The sequence below is a fragment of the Anomalospiza imberbis genome, chromosome 6 (genome assembly GCF_031753505.1).
Source record: "Anomalospiza imberbis isolate Cuckoo-Finch-1a 21T00152 chromosome 6, ASM3175350v1, whole genome shotgun sequence".
NCBI lineage: Eukaryota > Metazoa > Chordata > Aves > Passeriformes > Viduidae > Anomalospiza > Anomalospiza imberbis.
In genome coordinates this window covers 35,911,391-35,932,451 of record NC_089686.1, presented here as the reverse complement: position 1 = coordinate 35,932,451, position 21,061 = coordinate 35,911,391, and the positions used below count along the sequence as shown (strand labels likewise).

The 21,061-nt window shown below is 41.7% G+C and overlaps 2 protein-coding genes across 18 annotated transcripts in view; one reads left to right on the top strand and one right to left on the bottom strand.

Annotated features, from left to right (window-relative positions):
• Positions 1-16,339, top strand: part of NUMB (NUMB endocytic adaptor protein) — an 89,919-nt gene extending 73,580 nt beyond the window's left edge. For 6 of the 14 annotated variants that reach the window (XM_068193341.1, XM_068193340.1, XM_068193334.1 and 3 more), the window contains 7 exons: positions 4,216-4,290; positions 6,167-6,307; positions 7,764-7,965; positions 10,160-10,462; positions 12,236-12,385; positions 13,227-13,370; positions 14,399-16,339. In XM_068193341.1, coding sequence (XP_068049442.1) covers positions 4,216-4,290; positions 6,167-6,307; positions 7,764-7,965; positions 10,160-10,462; positions 12,236-12,385; positions 13,227-13,370; positions 14,399-15,120 — 1,737 coding nt within the window. In that variant the 3' untranslated portion in view covers positions 15,121-16,339. The remainder of the gene's footprint in view (positions 1-4,215; positions 4,291-6,166; positions 6,308-7,763; positions 7,966-10,159; positions 10,463-12,235; positions 12,386-13,226; positions 13,371-14,398) is intronic. The other 8 variants (XM_068193346.1, XM_068193345.1, XM_068193343.1 and 5 more) reach the window with 4 other exon arrangements.
• PAPLN (papilin, proteoglycan like sulfated glycoprotein) overlaps positions 15,657-21,061 on the bottom strand; it is a 50,386-nt gene continuing 44,981 nt past the window's right edge. For all 4 annotated transcript variants that reach the window (XM_068193325.1, XM_068193328.1, XM_068193324.1 and 1 more), the window contains 2 exons: positions 20,547-20,722; positions 15,657-20,026 (listed from right to left, as the gene is read on the bottom strand). In XM_068193325.1, the coding sequence (XP_068049426.1) occupies positions 19,821-20,026; positions 20,547-20,722 (382 nt within the window). In that variant the 3' untranslated portion in view covers positions 15,657-19,820. The remainder of the gene's footprint in view (positions 20,027-20,546; positions 20,723-21,061) is intronic.

Sequence of the window (21,061 nt, the reverse complement as noted above, 5' to 3'; positions counted from 1 at the left end):
GAAAGTCCCCACGTCCACCTGATTAAATATGTTAGTTTTCTCTCTGCTTGTTGGTACTAACTTACATTAGGCTACATAAGAAAGCAAAGATGTAAAAGGAAAGGTATTTGCATAGCACTTAGGTAAAAATCTTTCTTTGACTTTTAAAATTATTAAATATGCCATCTTCCCTATTACATCTTGGTTGATATTTAATGAAGACTGGTACTTCACCACAGCATTTTAGATTTCCTTTCTCCTATATTATAATATTTTGACAAAGAAGGACCTACTGCTACTTCAGCCTGTGAATTTCATTAATTAGCACTGAAACCACTTAAATCTATAGTGTTTAGATATCCCCACAGTAGCAGTGTGGCAGTACCTTTATTACAGCTTCAGCCCACAACAGGAGCCCACATCTAGGGAAGTCTGCAGAAAAAGGGACAGCTGTTCTCTTATTAATAATTGAGAAATACTAATAACTCTAATATCTCTTGGCTGTCTCATCTATAATTTCTCCCCAAATGCCTTGCATTTGGGTTAATATAATATTCCAAACTGCCAAGCTATTTAAAACACACCAGCAGCTTTCAGAAAGTCAGTCTAGACATATCTGCCACTGTCCATATTTTTCTCCTTGTAAAAGGTAAATACGATGGATTTGTTTCTGGAAATGTTCAAGTGGTTAGTATTGAAAATGCTTTTTTTAAACTTTAAATAAAAATGAGATGTCTGTTGATAGCTCCAGGACAGGCTTTTGTGATTATAAAATAAGCTGCCTTTTAAGGCAGCTCCTTTTAAAACTAAAACTTTTCTGTTGTAAGGAAGAGTAGAAGTACAGATTTGGTGACCTTTGTCATGCTTTGCCTCCACGCAGGGTGTGTATTTATCATCACACAATGTTTTATACAGACTCTCAAATGAAAATTTTTCTTTATATATACTTCAGGTTCTAGGTATATCTTAGAGCCATGTCCAAGTCCCAGGATAGGATAAAATATAATAGGCAGAAAAACTGCCAACAAAGTCAAAGTATGTTAAAAATGCATTATTGGGCAATTTCTGTTCTGGCATCCTTAATACTTTGTTTTCCACCTTACAAGGTATCAAAGCAGCTACTTTTTGCTTGGTTGATGCCCATCTCCAGGGCACGGCCAGTTTGTCTGTGGGGTTTCTGTCGTGCCCAGCCTGCCATGGACCTGCCTTGTCCTCCAGCCTCGTTGTGTGCCAGAATAAGTGCCCACCTGCCCTCCTGGAATGAGTCCAGATAATGAATCTCGTGCTGGAGCAAGTAACTGACCTCCCAGAAGGGCTGAGCAGTGAGGTTTCTATCGGTGCTGACTCAGCCCTGACAAATCAGGCTCCTGGGAGTCAATGCCACATGTGGCTCTCCTCAGGCAGTGCTGTCATCTAAAAGCTCTAGAATATGAAGACAAGCTACAGATCTGGATGTCTAGAGGAGTCCCTCGGTAGGAACATTTCAGAGCATCCTGTTCCAGTGGATATTGGCCGCTTGCTTTAAATAGTTCTTTTGGAGTTGCCTGTACCTCCCAGCATTTGTTACACAAGCTGCGATCCTGTGTTGGAGTTCACTTCCCATGCAGTATCTTCAGCTGGTCTGATCTTCGTCCAGAATGTGCAATAGTGCCAATGCTCCTGTCTACTCTGTAATCACAGTTTACTTGGCAATATCCCACCCAGAATGAAGTAGTACTTTGATTTGTATGTCCAATAGGAACTGAATTGGAGGAGTGTGTTCCTTTATACATCACTGGTAGGCACAGATAAGCTGAGAATTCAGAAAATGTAAAAATCATTCATTGTCCAGCAGTAGTAGCAGTGGGTTTGGGGTATAGACTGTAAGGATAAGCCCTTTCAAACCGCTACATCCACCATAAATATAGAAGAAGGAATTGGGAGATTAAAGTGAGTTTTCTTTTTCTCATAGTTTAGCAATCTCTTTGGTTATCTTGCATGTGGAACCTAATGTTTCAATGGGAAAAGAGGGCCTAGGAAGCTCTTCAGCCTTCTCATTTTATTTTGAGAAACATGAAGTTCATGTGTTAACTATTTCTAAATCCTCATTTGGTAAAATAGCAAGTGAGGAGTAGCTCTGCCGAAGATCAGCATTGCTTTATGAAGTACCCAGCTCAGTTAAGCTTGGCTTTAATACAAACTCCAGGAACTGTCCACAGTTTCTGTAGGATCAAGGTTTGTATTGTTAGCTGGGGAAAGATGTGTATCTCTTAATTTAATGATGGCAGTCTAAACAAAACAGTTACCTACAGGCATTATCTTTTCTTCATTGTTTGTATTTGCTCGAAATAAAGATTTTTAAGACTTATGGCTTATAAACAACCAATAGTCTTTTAAAAACAGTGCAAGGAGACAGACCATTTGTTTTGGAATTAATAGGGACTTTCAGGCTGTGGAAGCTAGCTGAGCATTGAAAATACATGCTATATTTTGTGGGTATTGATACTGCCTTTTAAAACAAAATATTAGAAGTTACTTTTATATGCTGCAATATTTTCTAACACCTATGATGGTAAATTGAAGTGTATCTTCTGTTGTGAATTGCACTCTTTCCATTAGGCATTCCAGAATCTAAATTAAACATTCTCTGGGGTATCCAACAAGCTGGATGGTCATTTAGAAACTTGCTTCTGCAAACACTTCTCTGTAGCTTGCTTTCATGCTGTGCTTATTTTCTCTCTTTTTTTCTTTAAATGCTCTTCTGTGCAAGTGAGTGCCATTCTCTGCTCTTACCAAGCTTTTTGAAAATGCTCAGGATGTCATTGCTGCTTCTGAAATTGGGACAGATAGTTCCTCCCAAAAAAACAAACAGAAGTTCTGCCAGCACCTTTTTGTTCACACTTGCTGCTTTCTCTGAGAATGAAACCAATGTGATATAACTGGGGAGTTTTCACTCTAAGATATTTCATTCTTACAGTGTTAAAATTGGTATTGCAGACTTGGAACATGCAGTAGCTTATGTCAGAATGTATTCTTGTTCCATTACTTGCTGTAAGAATATAAAGTATACACATCTGCAATGAACTATTAAAAAATGATAAAATAGTTGCAATTCTAGTTTGAAGCCACTAGCTGAAACCCCTTCATCTTCCCCCCCACCCCTCTGTTGTTGCTTTCTTCACTCCCTGCAGTGGTTTCTGGTGAGTGCCATTCGTAGCCACAAACTGTGTAAACCCAGTGCTTCAAAACACATGAAGAGAATATTTTAATAACTGGGTAAAGTAGGGGGATTGTGAATGAAAGTGACATACTAAAAGAAACTGTATTAGTTGCTAGTAGTAGTTCTCTGTAACAACCAGTAAAATTGCATTGACCTATTTTCTTTTCAATGAATTAGCTTCAGAAGAATATTGTGTTTGTACTGTTTTCTGTAACTTTCCCTTGAAAAATAAGCAGCCTGGAAGGAATCTGTAGTTGAAATGGCTCTTGAAGCCTTCCTGTGTTTCTCACTTTTACTTAGCCTCAGCTTGCAGCAGCTGAAAGTTCCCACAGTCAGGTTTTGGATAGAAGCCAGACCACTCTGCACTGCACCCGCCTGCCACACACCACTGCTTTTTCCAGATACACACCAAAGAGTTAAGAAATCCTATTTTTATACCTCTCTCCCAAGATAAGACATTTAGGTCTTAATAAATTAGTGAAACATATTTGGGGGATTGATCTTAGTATTAAGCTTATGAGCTTAATAAGCTACATAGTGACTGATGAATTTGGGGTGCTTTTAACACTGGTTTAAGGTGATGCCATGATTCTGCCATGGGACTATTGGGGCAGAGGGTAGGGCTGGTGGAAATATCAGGTAAGAATTTTCCTATATTTAAACTTGTGCTGAAGAAGCTACCTGTGGTGTAACTCCTTATGAATGAGTGTCTTCTGACTCTAGTGGAATTCTTCACCCACTTGGTCAGTCTCGAATTCTTTACTGTCAGTGGATGTACACCTTTCTGCCTCACCTGTCCTGTGCCCTCTCCCCATCCCCACGACGTGCTGTTTCTGAAATACTGGCTTTGGCTTGGTTCTCTTAATGTTTTGCAACTTGGATTGAGCTTTGGGCACCCTACTGACCATGGACTTCATCTACACTTAATGTTATAGTTCTTGGAGAGGGGAAGCGGGAGGCAATTGGCTGTTGGCATAAAACTGTTTTGTTTTGTTTTCTTTCCTTTTTTTTTTTTTTTTTCTTTCTTTTCTTGAAAGTCTGGGAAGAAAGCCGTCAAAGCAGTCCTGTGGGTTTCAGCGGATGGACTCAGAGTTGTAGATGAGAAAACAAAGGTTAGATTTCCCTGGGCAAAAGTTTTAAATCTCTCTATAATAATGTATGTGCTATTTCCTTAAATAGACAGCAATCTTTGTTACTGCAAATGTTGGTATTTGAAAGGAAGACTGAAGTGTGTAGTTTAGTTTAATAATTTCTTGTTTTGTAAACATAGGTATACCTTCTAATTTTTTTCCCAGTTAATTCCACACTGCTCTCAAGACATATTTTGTAAAATGTGGCAGGTGTAGCACAAGCTTGGAATATTTTTTGTTGCATTTACTGCAACAAGCACTGGTTTTCCTGATATGTTCTGTTGGCAGTGAACTTGAAGAGTCCCTGGACTTTGTTCTGCACCACTGCAAAATGTTGCAACAGTAATGCATAGGCAAACTCTCATATATACATTAATCAATATAATTTTCAGTGCATCCAAATCCTAGAATGGATCTGAATTAACAAGAGCTTCCAAAAATGAAATGAAGAGAGTAAATTAAATAGGGAGATTGTACCTTCAGACTCAAACTAAATAGTAACTGCATATATCAAATTTAATAATCTTTAATATCGAAGATGTTGGTCTGAAGTGGAAAACTAATATATTTGTGGCATGATTGTAGATTGTTTTAAATTTTTATTGTGAAATTACAATTTTTTATTATGAATTAGCACGTGGTATACCACCAGGGCAGATGTGTCCAAGTAAGAGCAAATGATTCTTGGTTTTATGTAGATGTAGGCAATTAGAAATAAGAGCTTTAAGCTTACAAGTGCACTAGAATTTTAAAAGATGGCATGGCTATGAGAACAGTTTTAACTCTTGTCAGTCTGAAATAGTTTGTTTTATGTTCATATCAATTGACACTTACTTTTGTCAGCCTAAAAGATGATTTCTCCAAGCCAACACTGACAGGCAGAGGTAATTCATATCCCTCTGGAGTGCAACTGCCTGTCAAATATCTGCTTGTGATTAGACTTCTCCACGGCTGCTGCAGTGGTATGGCTCTTCAGAGCTAAAGTTGCTGTCTCTCAAGAATTCACTTTCTAATACAAACATATTGATGTGAATGAATTCAGTCTACTGATTGCCTCATGTAAGAGTAATAATACATGTCTTATTTTTAGAAGTGTTGCTGCATATATGTAATATTTTCAAATTGATTTTTTAATAAGTTGTGCAGACTCTGGAGGTAATTAAAAGTATAGGATTTAAAAGAAAATAAACTGTTGCCTCCTGGTGGTTGAATACATCAGCAGAGGTGCCAAGTACTAGTTACCAAGCAAATGAAATAATTTGGAAAAAAATATTAAAAACTAATTTTTAATGTGAGTGGCATAATCTTTAACTGTGCTATCTCCTTTTTAAAAACGCTTCTCCCATCTGTGGGATTAAATAGGGAGCATTTGGTGCTTCTGGTGTTTTTCTCTTGCATCCCTGCTTAGCTGACTGGGAGATGAGTTTTGCTCTTTGTGTAGCAGCTGCAAGACCTTTTCACTCTTGCAGACCTCTCCCCCAAGTTTCAGCGTTGTGTTTTAACCACAGAGAAGACTTTCTGGTTGCAAGACTATGGAGCTGCTGTAAAAATAAAATACCGTGTACCTCCATAGTGTAGAGGAGAGCTCATAGGAATCCACTGGGTCCCTAAATCTTAAGTGGTGCCTTAGCACACCTCTCCCATAGATGGGTGGTGGAGAAGGTCATCTTTTCTTTTTGTTTTGTGCTGGGAACAGATTTTCAATGATGACTGCTGACAAATAATTACAGACACATCAGGTTATCCCTTTTAGTATAACTCATTTTTGTGCAGTTACACCTGACAGTGACTTGAGTTCAAGTGTTTGGCCATATTTCCTCACATTTCTTTTATTGTGGGGGGGATTTTTTCCCTCTAGGATCTTATAGTTGATCAGACAATAGAGAAGGTTTCCTTCTGTGCACCAGACAGGAACTTTGACCGGGCGTTCTCATACATCTGCCGAGATGGCACAACGAGACGCTGGATCTGCCACTGCTTTATGGCCGTGAAGGACACGGTAAGTTGAATATGGTGCGTGGCCAGCTCTCCCAGCTCTTAGCTAGAAGGGCAGAAAATTTGAGTACCTGGAATAGTGCAGTATGTTTTGACTCCAGCTGAGATATTATTTAGTCCTTGTAAATTATTTTAATTCTAATTCCCTCTATCTGAAATATTTGCCATCCCTCTGTCGTGCCATCTTATGGAGAGAAATACTGCTAAGCCTGTGTGTAAAAGGAGTGCAGCCAGCCTCAGATAATCTCCAGCAGAAGGGAACTACTCTTCTAAGAATAGGCAGAAAACTTTCTCATTTGAAAATGTTTACAGCCAAAAACTGAAACAGCAATGACAGTTTTTTCCAGGATAAAATCATAGTGAGTAAATACAGACTTGTTGTGAATGCAGTGTCTTGTACGTGAGTGTTATCTTGAATGAAGAGTCATCTGAATGTTAAGAGATGGAGCTAAACTGAATTAAATTAGCATTCTATTTGCTTCTGAGTGACAACAATATTTTGAGTAGGTTTAAAATCAGTTTCTTGCTGTGTAGATTTAGGCAAGTTATTTAACTCTCTGATCTGACCTTTTCTTCTCTCTGGTGTTTGTTGAATCCTGCCTATATTGTAGAAAGTACTTAAAGCCTCATGCAAATTCACTGTGTGAACTCCCCAGAGCTGCATGTTCAGAGTTCAATGGTACTGGATAATTTATCATTTTTCTTTAAACAATGAAGTCAGAACTTCCCAGTAAAACTTACATTAGAGCTGGAATATTTCTGTTTTCATCTGTGAATAACAGGTCAATTCACTTACTGATGATGATAGATGAGTTGAGCTACTAGTAGCAGTAGTGCCTCTGATTTGACTGTAGCAGCTGTATCAGCTGGGTTGCTGGACTTCCTCAGACTTGAATTTCCTTTTTACAATCATTGGATAGTGGATTATTTTGACCTGGTGAATAATGGAAGTGCTTTTCATTAGGCACTCCTAAATCTAACTTATGCATTTGGTCAGGACCAAGAGGTGAGTAGACACCACTGTACTTTTAACTTTCACAGGTGCACACAAGAGTAGTGTCTCCCTGAGCCCTCTGTAAACTTTCTCCAAGACTAGTGCTTACCTGTGCTTTTGGACTTACACCTTAAGACAGCTTCATGGGAGTTTCTGTGTGCATAGATGTATCTAGAGGCAAGGGATCGGTGCAGGCACGTTATTGCACTGGCATCTTAGTAGCAGTTGAACTCAGCAGATCATCCAATAATCTCATTCATTCCTGGGTGACCTTCTTGAACATGGCTTGTGCATTAGTAGCTGGGCATCTTTATGTACCAGGTTTAAGGCTGAAATACAATTAAAATAGTTTTCTTTAATGCCTTAATTAGATTGGTCTTGTAAAGGCAGGTTTTCAGTTTGTGATGCTTGAAGCACATGTATGTTTCTGTTCAGTCACTGTGTGATGCAATGCTGTCTTGTGCAGGGGGAAAGGTTGAGTCACGCCGTGGGCTGTGCATTTGCAGCGTGCCTGGAGCGAAAGCAGAAGCGAGAGAAGGAGTGTGGAGTGACTGCCACCTTTGATGCCAGCAGAACCACGTTCACTAGAGAGGGGTCATTCAGGGTCACTACAGCTACTGAACAAGCAGAGAGAGAGGAAATTATGAGACAGATGCCGGATGCTAAAGGTAAGGGATGCAATTTAAACTATCATCTGCAGTGAGCAGAACCGGCACTGAGGCCTCTGCGAGGATTGAAGCTTAGCAATGTCCTTACAGCATTCTCTCTCTTGAACCTTACTATGTTCTAATCATATTCCCAGACCCTTGTCAGTTCACAAGATGGAAAATGCTCCCAAATTCACTCATTATTTTCACACGTCTTCAAGAAAAGGTGCAAGTAGCTTCATATGTGAATGCTGCTTCTGCTCTGTTTTGTCAGGCTGCTTTATGGCAGAGAACACGGTAGGTACCATACTAAAAGTCCTTAATAGAAAATTGTTAAAAAAATACAGCAAGCTTGCCAGACACAAAGTAATCATTTATGTAGTCTAATGCTTGTGGTAAATGAACTGAAAATTATATGCATTTTTCTCAGAAAAGAAAGTATTTTTATCTTGATTTTTAAGGCAGGTTACAGAGTGTATGTATACAGCTGTACTGCATGAGGGAAGACCAGATCAATCACAGAGTGCTTTCCAAAAAAAATCCAGAATAACCACTCCCTCCCCATAAAACACACAGGTGTTGGACTATTAATTACATTCAAAATTAGTGACTAACTGATTTGAGAGGAGATAAAGTGTTCTGAAATTAGGTGAAAGTAGAACTTCTTACTCAAGTTTTATTACAAAGCCTGGAGTTCTACAGCTAACAAAATAAAGTATTATAAATACTGTTTATAACCTGCTTCACAGTAAAGTCAGACTTCTGCTTCAGAGGATTTCACAGCAAGTTTTATACTGCCCCTTGATTGTAAAACTTGAATCTTCGTTTTCATCATCCATCTGCTTGTTTCCATACGTTAGTTTCAGAATGTGATAAATGAAGCTTAAACATGAGCTTAAAATGAGGCTTAAGGCCTTTGTTATTTGAGGGCATGAGTCAAAGTCTTGACTCAATGAAGGTGTGTGAAATCCTTTCCAAGAAAGACTGATTAGAAAAGTTTCACTTGAATGAGCAGCTGCAGCTCATGGATACTGAAGCTTACAAAGACAACATAATTAGTTCCTCCTACCATTCCAGCTCCTCAGAAATCTCTAGTCTGACTCCTCTCTTTACCAGACTTTTAGTTATTCTGCTGATGTGTAAAAAAAAAAAGTCATTGTTTTTTTCTAAAATATTTGGAAAATAGTATAGGTAAAATGAGAGTTCATACCAGGATAGTCAGATTTCCTTTTGTCCTTCTGTGTTGATGGAGCTGTGTTTGCTGCCCCCAAAGCCAATTTATTTATGAGTGAAAAAGAGTTTTCCTAGAGGTAGAACAATCTCCCCGTTGCAATTCTAATCATAAGTGTCATGATTTAAACAAATCTTAATCCTACATTGCTGCCATTAGGCCTGTCTGACAGGAGTATTGTGGTGCTATGCAAAGCCCTGCAAAATGAAGCAGCTGACTTTACGTTGGAGGAGCTTCCGCTGCAACTAACTCATGATTGAGTAGTAACATTGCAGCTAAATTCAGTACAGAAGTGACGCAGGAACTCCTCGCAAATGTGTCTGGTGTTAGCAAAGCCTGTCAGCTCAGAGGCTGAATCTGCCTTGCAGCACATTCCCCTCTACCTGTAATGTATTTCCTGGAGGAGCTGGGAGCTGCAGCCCAGCCTGTTAAGTGCTGCTGCTACCTTTGGCCTGCTAGAGCTTGTGCAGGGTGTTTGGCTGCTGCTGCTGATTCTGCAGGGCTGGGAGGGTGGTTTTTAAAAGAAGGTCCTGGAGCTGCGTTCTGTTCCCTGCTGCTGCTAAGTTGTGCTGCCCTAAGCCACTTAATACAGTTGGTGGTATTATTTTGTCCATGGTTCTGTGTGAGGCAAAGTAAAGGTCTCAAATATACAATACATTTTTCAATCTTAGCCATAAATGAATTACAAGTATTTTGTGAGCTGGGATCTCAGGAGCAGCTAGAAAGAATACAGATGTAAGGCCATCTTTTCTAGGGAGTGGCTTGCCTTAGAAAGCTGTGGGGCTTGGGTAGGTGTCAGGTGATGTGGTGAAGACAATGGAGGTATACAGAAATTGTGTTTCTGCTGTGCTATTAGAAACTCATTTGCAAGAGTACTAGTTATGCAAATTCCTGCAATTTCTCTTTTCAAAACAAATGGGAGTACAGGTAGGCAGCTGAACAGTACTTTGCTTTACTCTTCTAACCTCACCCTGTTTCCTCCAGCAGTTGAAACAGAAGTGAAAACAGTAGCACCAGGTGCTGCACCAAACAATACTGCCCCCTCTTCTGGCTCACCAACCTCTCCTACTGCTGAAGTTGCTGCCTCTCTGGATAAAGAAATGAGCAACCCCCACGCTATCCCACGGCGGCACGCCCCCATAGAACAGCTTGCCAGGCAAGGGTCTTTCAGGGGCTTCCCTGCCCTTAGCCAAAAGATGTCTCCTTTTAAACGCCAGTTGTCTTTGCGAATAAATGAGCTGCCTTCAACAGTGCAAAGGAAGACTGATTTCCCCATGAAAAACTCAGGTAAAACCAAGTGGTTCCAGTGAAACATTGCCTTAAATAGTCTCTTCCTTCTTTCTTTTCTGTGGCTTCAATAACTCCTTATTTTCTAGTAAATCCTTCTTCTGCCTTACGTTGATCATTTATCATGAACAAGCATCACCATGACAGAAAATTTCTGCTTTGGGAATAGGCAAGAATTTCAAATTTGGGGTTCACATGAAGAAAACAGTTTTAATTGCTATCTGAAGTACTGGAGCCCAGCTTGAAGTGTTCCAGGAAAGGGTGTTGGTGAATTAGTAGGTTTTGGCTCTTCCCTTTGAGTCACTGAACCAGTTCTTCCACTTACTGTCAGGGCATCGTGAGACACAAATCCCTTCAAGGCCTTAACCACTTGTCTTGGGACCATGTGATACTCTTCTATAGTCTGTCCTTCTGTCTGTCTGCATTCTTTTTGAGAGCAATGAAATTGCTTTTCACGTTGCATTAAGAGAACCTACCTGTTTAGGTGGTACAGCTGGCTGTATCAGTATTACATGGTACAGTTTTCACATGATGATAGTGGGGTTTTCTAAAAGTCATCCCAACATAAACTCCTGGGGTGCTCATTACCTTGCATAATGTCCTTGAGTTCCCTTAGCTAGGTGTTACCCTTCAGGCCAGCTGTACTCTCACTTGGCAGCAGAGTTGGTTTTAGGGTTCTAAGCTTTGAAGTAAAAATTAGTGTGGCAAAGGCAAACCCAACAAAAATATTTAGTCTGACTTCTTTCATAATCCTTCTTTGGTGAGCTGTGCTTTAAGACCAGCACTGAGTCAATCAGTTTTACAGTAATAGTGCACTGCTCAGTAGTGATAGTCACTGAGCACACCACAATCTCAATTTTTCGTGATTCAGAACATTTCTGATGCATGTTCCCATATATGCCACTGCCAGTGCTGCTTACTGTCCCACTGCATGCACTGTATTGGAATATCCCTCAAAGAATTAATTTTTGGGCATGCCTCTCCCTGAATTTTAGATCTGGTGCATGTTGTGTGCAGACATTTTATGTTTCTTACACTATTTTGTGCTTGATTATGCCTGCTCATGTCAGTTCTGTGCAATGACAGACTGATGATTGGTACTTTTGGAAAACACTGCCATTAGTAATAATGAGAACATCTGGTTAGCTGGCAGCTTTACTCCAGATGTTACATTATCCACATGGTACTGATGCTTTGTTTAAAACTGAGCATCCATTTTATCTGAGCATTCAGCTTTTGCTTTTATGATTCTAGCACAGGAACTGGGGATTTCAGCTACCACCGAACTGGGACAATCAACGCTAACTCTAGACTGAACTGCCACTGTGCATTGCTCTCAGTACCTTTAAAGTTCATCTAGTTACTGTACAAATATGTTTTGGAACACTTAAATCTATCATAAGTATTTTCATTTCACAGAATGCCAAATCTTAGAGCCAAACCCATGAGAAGTTTAGCACTTTAATACTGAAAGATTTAGGTCTCTACTTAAATTGTAGAAAACCCTTTTTATTTTCTGATACAAGCATCCTTTAAATCTGGAACAGTGATCTCCTTGCCCTCTTGACTTAAGCACAAAATACATTAATGTGGTGTTCTATTTCAGGCCAGATCTTCAACACTAATGTAAAAAAAAAAAGATGTCATGCAAATCAGAAGCAAGAACATGTAGGACATAAGGGAACTAATTATATTTCAATTTCACATTGGTAGTTGTAAATTGTTTCTGTATCCTTTAAACTTTCCATTTAATGAATTCTGTTTACATTTTAGTCCCAGAGGTAGAAGGGGAAACAGACAGCATTAGTGCCCTGTGCTCTCAGATCACCAGTGCTTTCAGCACACCATCAGAAGATCCTTTCTCTTCGGCCCCCATGACAAAACCAGTGACAGTAGTTGCACCACAGTCTCCTGCCTTTCAAGGTTTGTGATTTCTTTGGGTGCTGGATGAGGCTTGAATGCACATAATGTTGCTTTCTAGTAACACATGGTCTTAATTTCTTGTGCAAGTTGTGCAAGTCCTGTTACCAGTATTTTGGGTGAATGCATCCTGCTTTATTCATCTTGTCTGTTTAATTTTTTGTGGTTTTGTTTTTAACAATAAGTTCATGCACCTACCACACGATAGTTACCTCTAAAAGGGACTGGCTTTGAGGTAATGGCTATTTTATCATTCTGCCTCCTGAACTGCATAGGAGTGTGTCATAGGAACCAAATCCCACTAGGGAAGGGATTTTGTGCCACCACGATTACTGTTTTTCACACAAATTCTTAGATAATATGTGGAAAAATGCCAGCTATAGAACTCATAGCAGCCATTGGTATTTATTTCACTGCTATGCTTTTATATAAGTTGTGTGAAAAAAGAACCTCTCCGTGTTAAAAGTAGTTATTATTACTTTGTATCTACAGAGTGTTCTTCTTTTTAATCTAAAATTAACTGTACAATTACTACTGGTGAGCCATATCTCTTCCTTATAGAAACAACAAATTTAACTTCAGTCAGTCATCAGAACTCAAGGCCTCCTAACAGACACCAAAATCCACCATCCCATGATTCTCTTAACAAGTGTTGACTTGGTGAAATGAAGTTTACTGCCTTTATTGACTGTCAGTCCAGTTTGGCTAATTACACAAACTCCTGTCATGTGGAAGTGTCTAAAAGTGTTGTATGTTGATAGGTGTGACCTGGCCCACTAATACTCCAGTCACGCGCATGCCTTGCATGAATTAATCGCACTGATGTTGTCTGCTCCCATTTTAGTTAATGGCACTGCCTCTGCCTTCTGTGTGCTTGCTGCTAAACCATCCCAAGCTGCTGTAGTGTCCACAGCTATGCCAGTTCGTGAAACCAATCCTTGGGCTCATGCTCCTACTGCTAATACTGGAGCTGCAGCCGTGGTCGCTGGTAAGACTGGAAGTAGATCCGGTGCATTGCTATAAGAACTTATATCAAAAGCATTATTGAGCCCCTGAGACAATTGTCAGTGCCACTTAATGGCAAGTGGAAGGAACAGGAACAAAAGCTGGAAGTAGTAGCGTTTTGCACGAGTGGATGGAGGGAAGCGATGAACTTGCTGGTGCTAGGTCTGTAACCTGGACTGATTCTTATTTTGGCAGCATTTTATAACATCAGTGCTTAAAAAGGAAGTAATGAAGTTGTATGCAAGTTTGTGTGTATAAAAGGGAAAGAATCTACGTGTACCCAAAATAATTTTTGTGTGTTCTTTTCACTAATGTACATAAGGATTGTATGTACATATGTACATAATGTACATAGGGATTAAGTTGGTTGCTTAAAGGCTTAGAGGTTAATTTCTTCTGTTTAGTAAGTTTAGTCTGTCCCTCCAGGCCTTGTATGCACTGTGTAAGGTGAAATGGTCACCCATGTGGGCACATGTGCTAGAAGGCTGCAATCTGAGTTACTTCATTTCATGGTGTAAGTGCCATTCCACGAGAGAAACTTCGCTAGTGAAACAGTAGGTTCTGCTAGGCCTTGTAAGAGCACCAGACTTTGTCTTTAGAACAGTTTCTTAGACCTTTGTGTTCCAAGTCCACCAGTCCTGAGCTGTGCATTCAGAAACTGATACTCCCCAGTTAGGGGATTAGTGATTATGGACTAGATCATTGCCACCAAGTTATGAGTGCAGGCAGCAGCTTTCCTGTATACCCTAAAGTCTTAGATGTCTGCTATGAAGAAAAAAACCCATAAATCAGCACTTTAGTGAAGAAGCTCTTACCTCCCTCATCTTGACGAATGTCTTCCTAGAACAGAACAGTACAGTGGATGCATAAAGATGCTTCCAATGGTGGGAGCATCTTTCAGTCATGTCAGGAAGAGGCCTGTGTGTTCTTGTGTGCACCCTCCAGTCTTTCTAACCAATAAACGGATGAGGAGTGGAAATGTTAGTGACTTGCCCATGCTTTCCTTCCCAGGCACCGAATGGAGCAGCACCTCCTCCGGTGCAGCCTCACCAAGTCTCTTCCAAGGAAATCACAGACGTACGCCCTCAGAGGCAGACCGCTGGTTGGAAGAGGTCTCAAAGACTGTCAGAGCCCAACAGCAGCCAACCTCAGCCCCAGCCCCACAGCCACTGCTCCAGCCTCCTCCAGCAGCTCCAGCCTCCCAGTCAGCACCAGCCTTCCCAGTCAGCACCTTCATTGCGCCTCAGCCTGTGCCGGTGGGCGTGGTACCGCCCATGCAGCCAGCATTTATTCCGGCTCAGCCCTATGCTGTAGCAAATGGGATGACCTATGCAGCCCCAAGTGTCCCTGTGGTTGGGATCACGCCTTCCCAGATGGTGGCCAACGTCTTTGGTACTGCCAGCCACACTCCAGCGGCCCACCCGCATCAGTCCCCCAGCCTGGTGAAGCAGCAGTCGGTCCCTCAGTATGACAGCAGCAGCAGCAGCGCCACTGCCAGCCCCTTCTTCCACCCGCCCGCGCAGCACAACGGCTCCACTGCCTTCAACGGCGTGGAGGGCGGCAAATGGGCTGCCGAGGACAAGCATTCGCAGCCCCCCGCGCCCGCCCCGCAGGTCGACCCCTTTGAGGCGCAGTGGGCAGCTCTGGAGGGCAAGGCAAAGCAGCGCACCAACCCCTCCCCCACCAACCCCTTCTCCAGTGACCTACAGAAGACATTCGAGATCGAACTTTAAGCGGTCCTGTCGGGGGCAGATAAATTGTACATTAGGCTAGAGGGATAAAGGGAGCAGAGGGGACTGTTTCTGATCAGCTTGCTTTGATAATCCCAACGGTCCCTTCAAACAAAAATGGGTTAGAAAGAGGGAGCAATTATGGGGAGGATGGAAACACACAGAGAATTTAACGTGCAGTTCTTAAAAGGAATCCTGGAGCCACCCCAGTCTGCATTCCCTCCTCTCTTGGAAAGCTGGAAGTCAAATGGAGCGAAGAAAGGCACCCAGTCCCAAAGCCTGTCCTGCAGAAACATCAATCATCTCACAGAAAGGAAGGCAGATGTTTGTACCTGTGTCCTCCTGATGCCCTGCAAGCCCTGGATGTTCCCCCTCAGGAAAAAATTGGGTAGGGTGGGGGGTGGATATGGGTGGGATGTTGTCACCTTAGGAAAAGCTAGGTTCGTGGAAAAAGTTGAGCTTCCATTTTGAGTAAAAAAGTGAATATTATATGTAAAGAATAAAGTAAAGCCAAAATCTTTATTTTTATGCATTTAGAATATTTTAAATAGTTGGATATTAAAAGCTGTATGAGTTGTAAGTAATCTTGCCAAAGGTTAAAAAACAAGGGGGTTGGATGTAAGAAATTGTACATAAGATTGATTTATCGCTGATTCTTATAGTAAGTAATATTGGGGGGGTGGAAAAAGGGGCTCTAGCTTGTTCCTGTATCTGTTCATTGTAAGTAGCATATTGCAACAACAATCACAACCAATAAGTCATTATATCGTAGTTTTAAATAAAGAAAATGAAAGAACAGTATTGTCATGGTTTGAAAACCATGGGGAGAATTTACTGTTTTTTATTGAAATCAGTCTACATATTCTATATAGTATGGATTTTTTTTCTTTCATATATTGCTGCAGTTTCTATCGATTCTAACACTACTGTGACAACTTACTGTCATCATATCTCCATCCTGGGGCTGCCTGGGAAACCATTTTATGTTTGTCTGTCAATAGTTCTTAGAGGTTTTTAACTTTGGTTTTATTTTTTCCCACTGATTTGTGAAACCTTGTGGTTAAGGCTGCAGCCGGTCCAGGTTCTGCCTCTGGTGACTTGTGAAAACCATCTCATTTTAACTTTACTTTTAAACTTTGGCCTTACAAGCAAATGTAAGTTATATATATTTGTACTGATGATTTATAATCTGCTTTAACAGAAATAAATGTTGGTGGTAGAAGCACTGTCTGTGAGAGACTTATTTCCCACCCTAATTCAGTTTCAGCATTTGCCCTTCTGGATATCTTGTCTTGTAAGATGCATGTGGATGAGCATTGCTTACTGACCTAGCACCTTAAGAATAATACCTTAACACCTCTCATTTTCTACAACCTGTTAGGTCGCATAGAATTTTAAAACTGAATTTCAAAATATCCTTGTGATGCATGAACACTTAAAGCTCTAAAATAGAGGCCTTTACTGAAAGCATCAGATTCTGGGTTTGCAGGGCTGTATTTTCTATCATTGAATATTTACAAAGAGACAATTCATTAACATTCTGTAATGGCAAAAAGGAAAAGTCTTTCCCCTATTACTGAAAAGAGCCATATGAGATGATGATGCATGTTCACCTCTTTTCCGTTCTTCCAGTGAGTTGATATCTAACCTGTTGTTGTGACTTACCACATTCTTATGGGCACCATGTCAGTTTAGACACAAGGAAAAAAGTCAGACTCCATAAGCTGAAGGGGAAGAAACACTCCCTTTGTTAGCCCTCAGATTTCAGCTTGCCAGCAGTTTCTATTTCCAGGCAAATACAGCGAGTCTTATAGTGACAGTCTAGAAAACTACAACTTGTCACATTACAGATAATCTTACCTGTGTTTAGTATGGTACGAATAGTAATGCAAACACTCCCTGTGGGATTTGAGTTGGTGTCAATGCTTTTTTCAGCTTTCAAAAAGCAAACAAGTATTTACAGACATTTATAGTAGGAAAGAAAGCAGTTAGTTGTGTATCTTTCACAGTAAGGGCCCCAAGATCAAGCTGAAAATAGCCCAGTATAGCTACACCCTTCTCCTGCCCTGGAGATAAGCACTTCCTACAACCTATTGTTTAGGGAAGAAAATGAACATCTTGATTCTTACATAAAAAAAAAGTAAACCTTGAGTAGGTGGTTAAGTGGTACTACAGAGTGGAGAAGCTGATCTTGTCAGAAGAAATGCAAAGATCCTTTAGTTAACTCGATGGCATGGATTTACAGCAGGGAGCTGCATGCCTGTCAATCCCACCCTTACTGCCATGGTTGTGCAGCTGAAAGGTCACCGTAAAAGCTCCACTAGCTAAAGTGCTTCCAGTGTTAAAGTCCTGCCCATCATCAGGTAGGGGGCTGTTACAGCCCTCAGGAATATGGAGAAAGCACTTCTTGGCCCCATCTTACATAACCACAGAGTTTAAATGACAGCTGACTACACAGAATATTTAAATATTCTAAAAATAGAGCCTCTGACATCTTAGAAAGGGATGTTATAGAACTGGCTACTTACTCTGGGACAAAAGGGTCTGACACATGCACAGTCCACTTCCAACCATGCTCCTGAGCAGAGCCTGACTACCCCTTGATGCCACACATGGAACAGAGAGGGCTTCAAAATGACTGGAATTTACAGAGTCTCTGATTAATCCCTGGTCTACAAAGGCAAAAATCATATCCTATACTAAAATGGTAAAATATCCCATACAGACACACAGAGAAAAAGGTGCTGGCCTGAGATGTTAAATGGAAAAACATGTACAAACACAACTGGCTATTTTCAGGACCATCTCATTGTTCTTAAATACCCAATGATTTCAAACCTTATACTGTAATGCCTGCCCTGCAGTCCAGTAGAGGAAATTTCCCCTAATCAAATTAAAGGGTCTTAAATGCAAAATAAGTATTTTTGTCTTTCCTAGCAAACAGAATCTGTCAGACCACAGAAGGACCTGGCCCCAAATAGCTGTGACTGTCACCTGTCTCTCCTGTACTGGATTGCTTGTAGACTTTGCTGTTTGTTCACATCCTAGAGCAGTGTGTCCAGTCTTGAACCATACCTGTGCTGATGAGAGTGCAATCATTAGGTCAGTGATTCTTATCTTTAGGTCCATGTGAACTGATTTACTGGGTTTAGAGTACAAACCAGTTCTAGTCTGTCAACCCTGGCAATTTACACCTGGGTTTTGCAGCTGCCCTGATGGGTCCTGAGTCAGGAGTGAAGGAGAGTGGTGTGAGCACAGTGCTGATTTAGCTGCATTTCTTAAAAACTTAAAGTAACACAAGTAGAAAACAAAAGTAAAAAGAACCCAATCCTCCATTCCCCCAACCAAAATACCAGCATCTACACACCAATTTATACCTACATCTATGCAAATAATACGTGTTGCTAATAATTATGATCAACCCATCCAAGTCTAGAATGAGGAAGAAGGGGACTGTCAAGGCTGATGCTAGGGTAGAACAGTAGTGTGGAGGCTGTAAAAAATCGTTTTGCTCAAGATACCCAAGGCCTTTCCTGGTTTAACATGATATAATTTAATCTCAGCTCCCCACCCCTAATGCCTGAGATTTTCAGAGCCCCAGATGCACACTTGTTGCCACTCCATTTTGGTCTTGAAATTAAGGATGCTTTTCAGCTACAGCTGCTCTGCATCTGGAAGTCCTAACTTGTTAGCCTGTAGCAGCAGGCATCAGCCCAGGCCACATGCAGAGCCAGGCTTTTCTGGCTTTAACTGTGACTAGGGCAGATCCTTCGGAGGTTTGTTCTGGCAAGTGAAATGCCCCTACACATGTATTTCTGTGTGTTTATTATTAGCCCCTGCCCAAACTCAGCAAGTCAGAACAACACAGTTCTGGCTCAGGGGAAGAAGATTACCTGCTGAGCCTTCCTAGAATGAGTGCTATTTAAACTGCAGCATCTCAGAACAGGTAAGAGTGTTGGTATATTCATCTAAATTACCCCTAGTGTTCAGGAAGGGCTAAAAGTAGTCTTCTATTTTGTCTTAAGCTTTATGTGAAGCCTTACTTCTGCATTTCATTCTAAAGCTGATTGCAGTCAAGTAGAAACCAAACTGACCCTACTAGAAATTTGTCTAAGGTCTGCTGGAATAAGACAGCTACAGTATCATGACATTACAACTGCATCCTGAGAGCCAGTAATCTCCTAGGAACTGAATGCTAATTTTATATGCAGCAAGTTGTTTCTTGTGGCCAGAGTCCTTTACATTTAGATGGAAAGTGCTCCCCAGGAGCACTTGTTCAGCAACGCTCATTGGAGGAACAAATGTTCACGGCTCATTAGTGCTTCAGTTGAAATGGTTCAGGCCCATCTTCAAACACTTCAGAGATTATGTTTTTAAGAGCACTTCTCTCTTGCTTGTATGAAGAATTGGTCTCTCCCTCTTTAATGCTGGTCATCTGCCTTCTCTAGTCACATCATCCTCACATCCCTACTATCATCTGGTTTCTGTGAATGACAGCAACTACTTTTAGAGATGGATTAGGTACAGCAAGGCATACAGGGGAAAAGGAGTTTACAATAAACCTGAGGGTGGTGGGTCTCCCACCTTTGAGCATTTACACTCACTACACGCTGTTCAATTCACCCTCTTGGGCTTTCCAGCAGGGCAGAGTTCCTAGAACTGTCCCATGCAGTAAAAGAACAGAGTTGAGACCTCCAGTCTTGTCACTGGTCACTGTGGCCGTGGTGGTGGCTGTCACCCGCGGGGTGCGAGGGGCTGCCCTGGGGACGGTGGCGAGCGCAGCTGGCACAGCAGAAGCTGGAATAGTACTCATTACCACAGAGCTGGGCCTGCAGGATCAGGTCACAGTTGGCAAGGTGGGGCTGGTCCACACACTCTCTGCTCAGGTCCACAATGTGACTCTCAGTAGCTGCAGCCAAGAAAAGGGGGAATCAGCTGTAAATTTATCCTCACATTGCTATTCCCTCCCAAAAGACACAGCACGTTCCTGCTTCCTCCACCCCACCAGTTCTAAACTTAGTCCAACATCAAGAAGGAGACAATGAGTTTCAAGATGAAACAGACATCTCTGGTGAGATACAGGAGGAAAATGCAGTTTCCAGGGAGAGGAGAGACTATCTACCCTCTATGTAAAGAAGGCTGGATGGTGTCCAAAGTCCAACTACAAATCGTGCAACCATTTGGTCAAGCAACTATGGCATTTTGGCCTCAGGAATTAATTAGGCTCCCAATGCCCTGGTCTGGGGGTGTTTCCAGCATCCTGATTTTCTGCCCATGGAAAGCAGGGTTCCTGAGGCAGCATGACCCAGAGGCTCCTGCTGCTCCCCAAAGCCCAAGGCTGGTGCTGGACTGGCACACACAATGGGTGCGATAGCGGCCAGGGTCCAGGCACCGTGTTGGGAGAAGCAGGAAGGCTGGGCTGTACTCACTGCTAGGCCGGCTCCTCAGCACCTTCACCTCCGAGCTGGCACTGACTGAGCTGCTGCTGCTGTAGGCGCTGCATGTGTAGGATCCCTCGTCAGCCTCTTGGACGTTGCTTATAGTCAGGCTTCCATCCTGGGACAGGTGGATGTGGTGGCCATCCCCCCGCATGGGAACTCCGTTCCTGTGGTGAAAAACAAAGTATTTCACTATTGCCATCCAGGGGTGGTAAAGGAGCTCCCTGTGCTCTTTGGAAAATTATGTTCTGTGAAAGGGGTGAATTTTTACAAGTTCAGCAGGAAGGAAGAAATCTTTTGCACAACCTGGCCCTGCAGTTGGGTGGGAACATGAGCCTGAGCGAGTCTGCATCCGTTGCCCAGTGTCTGCGTGGGAGGTAGCTGTGTCTGTGTGCTCTGTGCAAAGACATTGCCCGTTCTGCTAGCACACATTCTTGAGGTTTGAGGAGCTAAGAGAAAATCCAGTGTGCCTTTCCCTCTCTCCAGGTTGTGGTCTGGCAGTACTT